Source organism: Hyperolius riggenbachi, chromosome 2 (genome assembly GCF_040937935.1).
Source record: "Hyperolius riggenbachi isolate aHypRig1 chromosome 2, aHypRig1.pri, whole genome shotgun sequence".
NCBI lineage: Eukaryota > Metazoa > Chordata > Amphibia > Anura > Hyperoliidae > Hyperolius > Hyperolius riggenbachi.
Genome location: NC_090647.1, coordinates 566,533,368 through 566,544,720, shown reverse-complemented (window position 1 = coordinate 566,544,720; position 11,353 = coordinate 566,533,368). Strand labels below are relative to the sequence as shown.

Here is an 11,353-nt window from a genome sequence, read left to right as displayed (position 1 = left end):
CCCAGGGGACATTTTTAATGTTACAGAGTCTCTTTAACACCCTTCCCTCCCACCCTCCCCCAAGCCAGCCAATCATGGCGATCAGCTCTCATAGGCTTCACCGTATGAGAGCCGATTGCTCTCTTGTCCCCCAGGGGCGGAGCTCTGCCCCCCAAGCAGGAGATGTGCACGCAGGCTGCGCTCGATCTACTGCAAAACAGAGCCCCAGGACTTTACGCCAATCAGCGTTAGGCGGTCCTGGGGCTGCCGCCGCGGCCACGCCCATCGGCGTGACGCGGTCGGCAAGAGGTTAAGTGGAAAAAAAACTGTGGTTGAGAAATTGAAGTCTAGAGATGTCTAGAGATTTGGGGCCAACATTGAATACACGAGCTACAAGATGTCTGTTCTATAAAAGTTACCGAAGTTCAAGAAAACAAGTTTATTCACGAGTCTCACAGGGAGGCAAACAGCTACATGAGTTCAAAAGCACGCTAGATATATTTACTATTCCCAGCGGTGACTAGGACTGTTAAATGCGCAATAAAAATTGTATTAGCATGCAAACAGTTAATTGAGGAAATCAGGGGGCGGATCTCTTACACCCCCTGGCTCCCTCAGATATTGTTATACTGCAATTGACATAAGGTGCACATAGCACAGCATGGAGGGGCTCCACGAAGGTAGCAGTGAAGGTGTGGAGGTGTCTGATGGGGTCACACAGGGCGTAAAAGGAGATCTGCCCGGCCTCATAATCCAGATATATCCTGACTCTATCACTGGGGATCCCATCACGTAACTCGATGTCATCACTGTCATGTATCACTGAGTAAGAATCCTTATCTCTGCACAAACCCCAAGACTTGTTATTCTCTCCAATCGCTGACCGATATCCTCTCCTGGCAATACTGGGGTAACACATCCCGACATCCCAACCCTCTGATCTCCCAACATCCACTTCCCAGTAATGTCGCCCTGAGGAGAAGCTCTGGATGCTCATTACCTGAGGCTCAGCCAGAAATCTCCCTGGTGCTCGTGGCAGTGTCTGCCCTGGTGAGTAGGATACAGTTTTCCTGTCATCTGATATAAGTAGCCTATCACCAGCTGTTTTTACATCTAGTAATATGTTTGCAGGCTGTATAGGGACCCCCCCAGTTACCCCACACATGATATCAGCTAGTCCTGTGTGTAATGTGTGTGAGATGCCGGCCATATCCAGATCCCCTACATCATGGAACTGCTTATCATGTCTGTCCTCCGTGTCACACGAGTCACCTGTGTCTAATTTCTGTAGGTAAGTCAATGGATCAGTCATGTTACACAGCTCCTCAATGTGACGCATCTCTCTGGACAGCTTCTCCTTCTTTTTCTCCAGCTGTCTGATGCCATCATCATAGCCTTGTACCTGCCTTGGGATGTCACTCAGGACTCTCTCCTCCAGGTCCTTTAGCTGTCTCCTGAGGTCTCTAAACAGGACAGTGACTCTCTCTGTTTCACCATCTGCTGTACTTCTGCTTGCCTTTAGACTCTGGACTCTTTTCTCAGCCTCCTTTTCATCTGCCATCAGTTTCTGCAGATCATTTCTCAGCTTCATCTTCTTCTCCTTAAAGGCCTCATCCAGTGACATCATCTTATGGCCAACATGTCCCCCGATCACACAGCAGGACACACAGACACAGGCAGCATCCTCAGTGCAGTAATACTCCAGGATCTTCTTATGGATGGAGCATTTCCTGGTCTCCGGGGAGGTGGTGGGGGCACATAAGACGTGTTCTGGTGCCTTGCTGTGGACTCTCAGGTGTTTATCACACAGAGAAGCGTCACAGTGCAGACAGGACATAACAGCAGGTACAGGAGAGTCCACACAGTAAGTACAGTGGACTCCGGATGCCTCCTGATCTGGCTGAGTAGTCAGGAAACGCTCTGCTATGTTCCTCAGAGCAATGTTTGTCTGCAGTCCGGGCCGCTCCTTGAACCTCTTCCTACATTCAGGACAGGAATAACCTGCAGAGCCCTCCTGTGAGTCCAGCACACGATCAATACAGACCCGGCAGAAGTTGTGGCCACATCTCAGGGTTACAGGATCTGTATAAATAGCCAGACAGACGGGACACTCCAGCTCCTCGCTCAGATCAGCAGACGCCATGGCTGGCAGCAGGAAGTGAATGCAGTAGAGTCAGTCCTATCATATTACAGAGGGAAGCTGAGCTTAACTCCTGATGCACCACGACCCTGCAGCTTCCTCCCCCCACAATATACTAAATAGAGATGGGAAGTTCGGATCTTTTCAATGATCCGGATGATTCGAATCGGATCATTGAAAAGATCCGGATCTTTGATCCGAATCTCGGATCATTTGACTACGGAAGCATTTCGGGGGTGAAATGACTAGCAGGACAGGAGAAGGGGAGGGGGGTGGACACACAGAGAAGGGGAGAAGATGGACAGAGGGCAGGGAGTGGACAGAGAAGGGAGGAGGGACGAGCAGAGAGCAGAAATGTTTGCACACAATACCCACATGCTGCAATCATATGCTTTACATATATTTCACCTATATGCTCATCTGTATACTTTCCATGCAAACGTCTCACAGTGAAAGAGCATTCCCCAAAGTAAAGTGCAGCTGTTTAGGAGGATCATATTGCGCTGCAATCACAGTGCCTGCAAAGTTACTGAGCTGAGCCAAAAGCTTCCCATGTGATCACTGTGCAGCACTACGGAACAGACAGCCTGTAATCAGCAGCACATTGCAGCCAGTATGTGTGCTCTACACATATCTGGCAGTGGCACCCATGTCCCCTCTCTCTCATCTTTTAACTCCTTCACTCCTCTTCTCGGCTATGGTATGCCAGGTCTGCTTCTTCTATTAAGGCTTAGTTCAGCGTCCCTAATTCTTTGGCACTAACCTTCACTAACCTTAACCTTTCACTACTGGTCATCTTGTTACTTAGTAGTTTGCACTAGCACTTTTTTAGTGTGTATTTTACTGTTTTATTGCAATTGCACAATGCCTAGCACATATTTATGCCCTGTAGACTCCTGCACGGTACTTGTATCCCTCTGGGGATTCATATCATTCAATCTCAATAGCACAAAGCACCTTCCTATTCCCTTAACCCCACTGCTACTAGGAGGCTTTGGTTCAAATAAATCTTTGCTCCCCCTGTTCAGTAAGCCTGCACCTATTCAGTAGGAGACCTATAGAACGCACCCCAGGGGTCGCAGCTCTGTCGCTGTGAGTCCAACAGGAGAAAAGCGCCATATAAATGTTCTCCGTCATGTCTCTGTATCTATAGCACTGACATCTTCTGCAGCACATTACAGAGTACATAGTCATGTCACTGACTGTCCTCAGAGGAGCTCACACTCTAATCCTACCATAGTCATATTCTAATGTCCTACCATATTATTATTATGTATTTATATAGCACTGACATCTTCTGCAGCACATTACAGAGTACATAGTCATGTCACTGACTGTCCTCAGAGGAGCTCACAATCTAATCCTACCATAATGTCCTATCATATTATTATTATGTATTTATATAGCACTGACATCTTCTGCAGCACATTACAGAGTACATAATCATGTCACTGACTGTCCTCAGAGGAGCTCACAATCTAATCCTACCATTATTATTATGTATTTATATAGCACTGACATCTTCTGCAGCACATTACAGAGTACATAGTCATGTCACTGACTGTCCTCAGAGGAGCTCACACTCTAATCTTACCATAGTCATAGTCTAATGTCCTACCATATTATTATTATGTATTTATATAGCACTGACATCTTCTGCAGCACATTACAGAGTACATAGTCATGTCACTGACTGTCCCCAGAGGAGCTCACAATCTAATCCTACCATAGTCATAGTCTAATGTCCTACCATATTATTATTATGTATTTATATAGCACTGACATCTTCTGCAGCACATTACAGAGTACATAGTCATGTCACTGACTGTCCTCAGAGGAGCTCACAATCTAATCCTACCATAGTCATAGTCTAATGTCCTCCCGTATTATTATTATGTATTTATATAGCACTGACATCTCCTGCAGCACATTACAGAGTACATAGTCATGTCACTGACTGTCCTCAGAGGAGCTCACACTCTAATCCTACCATAGTCATAGTCTAATGTTCTACCATATTATTATGTATTTATATAGCACTGGCATCTCCTGCAGCACTGTACAGAGTACATAGTCATATCACTGACTGTCCTCAGAGGAGCTCACACTCTAATCCTACCATAGCCATAGCCTAATGTCCTACCATATTATTATTATGTATTTATATAGCACTGACATCTTCTGCAGCACATTACAGAGTACATGGTCATGTCACTGACTGTCCTCAGAGGAGCTCACACTCTATTCCTACCATAGTCATAGTCTAATGTCATACCATATTATTATTATGTATTTATATAGCACTGACATCTTCTGCAGCACTTTACAGAGTACATAGTCATGTCACTGACTGTCCTCAGAGGAGCTCACACTCTAACCCTACCATAGTCATAGTCTAATGTCCTACCATATTATTATTATGTATTTATATAGCACTGACATCTTCTGCAGCACATTACAGAGTACATAGTCATGTCACTGACTGTCCTCAGAGGAGATCACACTCTAATCCTACCGTAGTCATAGTCTAATGTCCTACCATATTATTATTATGTATTTATATAGCACTGACATCTTCTGCAGCACATTACAGAGTACATAGTCATGTCACTGACTGTCCTCAGAGGAGCTCACAATCTAATCCTACCATAGTCATAGTCTAATGTCCTACCATATTATTATTATGTATTTATATAGCACTAACATCTCCTGCAGCACATTACAGAGTACATAGTCATGTCACTGACTGTCCTCAGAGGAGCTCACACTCTATTCCTACCATAGTCATAGTCTAATGTCCTACCATATTATTATTATGTATTTATACAGCACTAACATCTCCTGCAGCACATTACAGAGTACATAGTCATGTCACTGACTGTCCTCAGAGGAGCTCACAATCTAATCCTACCATAGTCATAGTCTAATGTCCTACCATATTATTATTATGTATTTATATAGCACTGACATCTTCTGCAGCACATTACAGAGTACATGGTCATGTCACTGACTGTCCTCAGAGGAGCTCACACTCTAATCCTACCATAGTCATAGTCTAATGTCATACCATATTATTATTATGTATTTATATAGCACTGACATCTTCTGCAGCACTTTAAAGAGTACATAGTCATGTCACTGACTGTCCTCAGAGGAGCTCACACTCTAATCCCTACCATAGTCATAGTCTAATGTCCTACCATATTATTATGTATTTGTATAGCAGCACCGATGATCACGCTCCTATTCTGATGCGGGGCCGTGCCCCTATTTTGCACTTTGCCACCATGGGGGGGGGGGGGGGCACATAACCTGTCTTTGTCCCCGGGCGTTGAAAGCCCTAGCTATGCCTCTGTGAGTGTTTAACCTTGGATGGACCTGGGAGGAACTGACCTCCTTGTGTTATCAACTCAGCTCTGCTGGAGGTAAATAAGTGCAGCAGATAAGAAAACACAAACAGTAAATCAGTCAAGCTGCAAACACTGCTACTATGTCATGATGCCTGACAGAGCTTAGGCTATTTCCTGAATTTTAGCCTATAAATGTGTAAATGCCTTTTCCGTTATAAGTGCCCTGAAGTATCCCCGCAAACGCCTGTCTGTAGTGTAATGTAGGGCAGAAGAGGTTTACTTTATGTACATGATGCAATTAGAGGGCAGGCAAGCTGGTAAATATGCACAGCATGATGCAGAGCTTGCCTGGACTCAGGGTCTGTGGGCAAACATCTGTCTGGTCTCTCCCCATTGTTATAATGACTGCATGTGTGGAAAAGGTGTTAAACAAGTTGAAAAGTTTTTGACAGTCCCTAGACTGTAAGAGGGCTTCTTTCTGACTTGGGTGAGAGACTGACAGGGACAGGAGTCCGATTACAGGCAAGTAGCCTGTCTGATGTGGGACTGCAATACAGATAAGTTCTCTGCTCCATCTCAGGCTATTCTCAATTTCTCCACCCCTCCAGGGCTAGTGCAACGCCAAAATGACAATAGCAATCGCTAGCAATTTGTGAGTGTGATTTTGTAAAGCGATTTTCAGAGCGATTTTTGAATGTATCGCTCAAAAACATGCTACATGCGGTGTACCTGCGATTTTGAAATAGTCACAACCAGGGCTGTGGAGTCGGTCCAAAAATACTCCGACTCCGACTCCTCAGTTTAGGTTTCCACCGACTCCGACTCCGACTCTTCGACTCCGACTCCGACTCCTCTAATTTGCATATTACAATTTTGTTAATTAAAAGTATGTAACATGAAATTCGTCTCATAACTGCCAACGCTTAGGAATTTTACAAGACAACTGAAGTGAGAAGGATATGTAGACTACTATATTTATTCCCTTTAGACTAAAACTAGTCCTAGTCCAAGTAAGAGTACTTGTAAAAGGTACAAACCGGAACAAAGAACATCTATCAGGCCCTAGGCAATGTAAGTGTGGGTACATGTAAGAGTGATGTGCAGGTACTCTGCAGGGGGAATGAGGAGATTCTTCCTCTATTACACATTCTTCATGCACAATCTGAACAAGGTTTATGGGTGATAGACAACACCTCTGTGTTCAATGTGCACAGCATTCTCAGTGGATTCCCTGCAGCTCTGTGGGGAGTGCATATGTAGAGTATAGTACTACTGTGTAACAAAGTAAACCTGAGACAGATGAAATTAAAGTTTTATACATACCTGAGGCTTCCTCCAGCCGCCTTCAGGATAATCAGTCCCTCGTTGTCCTCCTCCACCACCTGGATCTTCTGCTATGAGTCCAGGTACTTGAGCCAGTCGGGCGTAGTGCGCATGCACACACTCCGCCACCAGGAGCATACTACACCTGTGCAGCACTATTGCGCAGGTGCAGAATGTTCCTGGCTGTGGGAGCGGCATGCGGCCGGACAGCGCCGACTGGCTGAATTACCAGGACTCATAGCAGAAGATCCGGGTGGTGGAGGACAGTGAGGGACTGATTAGCCTGAAGGGGGCTGGAGGAAGCCCCAGGTATGTATAAAACTTTACTTTTCATCCGTCTCAGGTACCCTTTAATTTGTAGTCACCAAACCAAATTTTAACAACATATCAAATTATTTGATTTCATCAGCAAAGGGAGTGCATACATTTGCATAAATCAGCATCAGTGCAGAATTATTTCCATCTCGTTGACCATCTCTATTAGTGACACAGCTACACATCAGGCTTTATTCTTACAGCATAGATGTTATTTAGTATATATAAGAGATTCCTGTGTACACATCATATATACAGTCACAATCAGATGTGTATATCTGACCTTAAAAATACGGGAACTGCTTTATTGAAGCAGCACAAGTAACTAATTTTGATTGGTTTATTTCATTTTTGTGGTAAGCACAGCTATTACTGTATATATACATTATTTTTAATGACTATTATCTGAGAAATAAAACATTTTATCATATTTTCTATTTTAATTACAGTTACAAATTCATTAGGAGTCGGAGTCGGTGCATTTTTTCCCGACTCCGACTCCGACTCCAGGCACCCAAAATTGCCCGACTCCACGACTCCGACTCCGACTCCACAGCCTTGGTCACAACGCTGCTGTGGGAACACCCTCATAGGGTAACATTAGCCAAGCGCTTTTCAAATCACTGTTGATTTGAAAAATGCTCAGAAGCCCTCTTGGTGTGCACCAGCCCTCCCTCATTCACCTTTGTTTCCCTCTTCCCCTAGTGCTGGGTGTTTGTGTCTTCTTGTCATACAGGAAAGCTAGATAAAAGTGCAATCCTGGTGAGGAAAATTATTATTTAGTATTTATATAGCGCCGCCATCTTCCGCAGTTGCATATATCCCTGCATCATATGACTATCGCTTGCGCTATGTGACAGCGCTGTCCCCCATTCAAGTTTGCTGCTACCAGAAGCCCTCAGAAACACTTGTGTCCTTGAGTACTTCCAAAGATAGGCTGCTCCGTAATACGCCAGCGCACTTTTGTGCATGGGCAGTATGGAGCCACCTGTATTCGGAAGCACTCGGGGACATAAGTACTTCTGGACCTTTCAGGAATCCCCCCCTTAAAAATCCTGCGTTTTCCCCTGATACTACTTTTACTTACATAACAGATGTATTGTGCTATCCACGTAATGATTCCTGTGAATTTTATAAAGGAAAAGCAGTGGCCATTTTGCCAAGCTAATACTGACCTCATATCCTCCCTGACTCTTGCCCCCCCCCCCCCTCCCTTCTCTTGCCCATTGTGTATTCATTAGTTGCCCTCCTCCCAGAGTCTTTTTTTTTTATTTACTCCTCCAATCGCTGAGTCACCTCAGCCTTGCTGGTAAACACAAGTGATCAGTGGGTGTTTCTGATAAGCAGCTAGGCAGGGAAATAAATGGAAGAGGAGGTACAGTATATATTATAGATAAAAAGAACCCCCAGCATGCTACTGAATGGCAATGGCTATTAAAGGGCCAGTGCTCCTAAGGTATGTGATAACTCCAAACCATAACAGCAGAAAATGTTTTGCAAGTTTTGAATGCAGGATTAGTATCTTTATCACTTAATACACTCAGACCAATTGCTGTTAAAATTTGATTTTTATGGTGATGATACCGCTTTAACCCTTTGAATGTTGTTCTAGTAAAAAAAAAAAAGAAGTGCTGGTTGTATATAATATGCTTTAAATAATCTATTAGAGCAAAGTAGAAATGCGGGGTTTCATTCCACTTTAAAGACAACCTTTTTAGTCACAATTTCTTCAGGAAGAAGGGTGTCGGAAATCCAAGCGTTGGGGCATAAAGAGTCTTATCCACTCTTTTTTCCGGACAGGGTAGTGCTGAGACTCCTGTTACATTTTTTGCCAAAAGTGGTTTCAGAAAGACTTCTAAATCAAGAGTGGAATTTACCATCTTTTCCGGAGGAGCAACATCCTTTAGATATTGCAAGAATTTTGAGTAAATATTTATCTGACACGGAATCGTTCAGAGCTTCAGATAACCTGTTCATCTGTCCTTCAGGCCCAAGGAAGGGCAAAGAAGTGACGTCAAGAACCATTGCCACCTGGATCGTCAGACTTATCAAGGCAGCCTATAGAGCCAGAGGATCCTCCTTCTACCTCAGCCCACTCAACCAGGAGTATTGCTTCTTCATGGGCAGCTTCTCCAGGACGATCATTGACTACAATTTGCAAAGTGGCAAATTGGACATCATCGAACACTTTCATTAATCATTACCGGGTTGACCCGTGTCTGTGCATTGTCTACTGTAAACCTTAGGTAAAAAAGTTTTATCTGTAGTTCATACATACCGTATATACTCGCATATAAGCCGACCCGCATATAAGCCGACCCTCCAACTTTTCCCTGAAAAAACAGGGAAAAATGATTGACCCCCATATAAGCCGGGGGTAGGAAATGCTGGATTGGTGCAGCCCCTCAGTGTGTCCCAATATAGCTAGTATAGTGCCCAGTATAGGTAGGTAGTGTCCAGTATAGCTAGTATAGTGCCCAGTATAGCTAGTAAAGTGCCCAGTATAGCTAGTAAAGTGCCCAGTATAGCCAGTATAGTGCCCAGTATAGGTAGGTAGTGCCTCAGTTTAGCTAGTATAGTGCCCAGTTTAGCTAGTATAGTGCCCCAGTATGGCTAGTAAAGTGCCCAGTTTAGTTAGTATAGTGCCCAGTTTAGCCAGTATAGTGCCCAGTTTAGCCAGTATAGTGCCCAGTTTAGCTAGTATAGTGCCCAGTTTAGCCAGTATAGTGCCCAGTTTAGCTAGTATAGTGCCCCAGTTTAGCTAGTAAAGTGCCCAGTTTAGCTAGTATAGTGCCCAGTTTAGCTAGTATAGTGCCCCAGTATGGCTAGTAAAGTGCCCAGTTTAGCCAGTATAGTGCCCAGTTTAGCCAGTATAGTGCCCAGTTTAGCTAGTATAGTGCCCAGTTTAGCTAGTATAGTGCCCAGTTTAGCTAGTATAGTGCCCAGCATAGGTGGGTAGTGCTCCCCCCCCCCCCGCTCCCCCCGCGGCCGCCGCTGCTATTTTACCTTCTTAGACAGCGGCCGCTTCCTAATCCGCGTTCCTCTTCTTTCTCAGAGTGTCAGTGTTTCACAGCAGCGCGCCGGGCGCTGCTGCTGTGACGATGCAGGGGGCAGGAAATAGCGCGGCTCCCTATAACGGCGATCTGTATCGCCGTTACCAAGGGAACCGCTCTTTCCTGCCCCCTGCATCGTCACAGCAGCAGCGCCCGGCGCGCTGCTGTGAAACACTGACACTCTGAGAAAGAAGAGGAACGCGGATTAGGAAGCGGCCGCTGTCTAAGAAGGTAAAATAGCAGCGGCGGCCGCGGGGGGAGCGGGGAGGGGGGGGGGAGCGGGGCGCGGACCACCCGACCACCCACCACCCACCACTAGACCACCAGGGAAGACTCGCATACAAGCCGACCCCCCAACTTTTGACCCCCTTTTTGGGGGTCAAAAATTCGGCTTGTATGCGAGTATATACGGTAATTCTTTTGTTTTGCATTCTATCCCACCCGTCTTGTCTGTTTATTTCTGCTAGTTAGATTCCAGAGTATGCCGACATGGAGGTATCAGGAAACTAGGAAAATGTGTACTTACCTTCGGTAATTTTCCTTTCCTGATACAGCTCCAAGTATCCAAGTGGGTGGGGTGGAGCCTACAACAGCCAATCAAAATTCACCTATTGATTTTCAAGGGAAATATTGAAACTGCTGCCATTCTTACACTGTTAATGGCAGAGGCCTCAAACCTGCTACAGTCGGTCATTAAGTGACTGGATTTCAAATTCACTAAAGAGGCGGAGCCACAAACAGCCAATCAGATTTCTTTGCTGGATAAACTGCTTCCATTCACATAGTTTTGATGCAGGGGAACCCAAAAGCTTACAAACTTTTTCATTGAGTGACTTTGTGTCAAGGTTACAAAATGTGGGGGGAGTCAAAAATAGATTTCCCTGGGAAAATGTAAACTGCAGCCCTTCTTCACTGTTAATGGTAGGATTCTCAAACTTTGCCCAGATGGTCACTGGGTGACTGAGATTATTATTATTATATTATTGGTCATTGGGTGACTGGGGTTCATCAGCTAGTACATAATAATAATATGGTAGGACATTAGAATATGACTATGGTAGGATTAGATTGTGAGCTCCTCTAATGACAGTCAGTGACATGACTATGTACTCTGTAATGTGCTGCAGAAGATGTCAGTGCTATATAAATACATAATAATAATATGGTAGGACATTAGACTATGACTATGGTAG

The 11,353-nt window shown here is 44.7% G+C and overlaps 1 protein-coding gene across 1 annotated transcript; it reads right to left on the bottom strand.

The window, feature by feature from the left end:
- Positions 1–403: 403 nt before the first annotated feature.
- Positions 404–2,210, bottom strand: LOC137547416 (E3 ubiquitin-protein ligase TRIM62-like). The gene has a single exon (XM_068270993.1). It carries the CDS (start codon positions 2,120–2,122, stop codon positions 560–562), a length of 1,563 nt encoding a protein of 520 aa, XP_068127094.1. The 5' UTR covers positions 2,123–2,210; the 3' UTR covers positions 404–559.
- Positions 2,211–11,353: the final 9,143 nt, after the last annotated feature.

What these genes read in the sequence shown, in the direction of transcription:
- LOC137547416 (XM_068270993.1), bottom strand. Translation starts at nt 2,122, where the DNA reads ATGGCGTCTGCTGATCTGAGCGAGGAGCTGGAGTGTCCCGTCTGTCTG.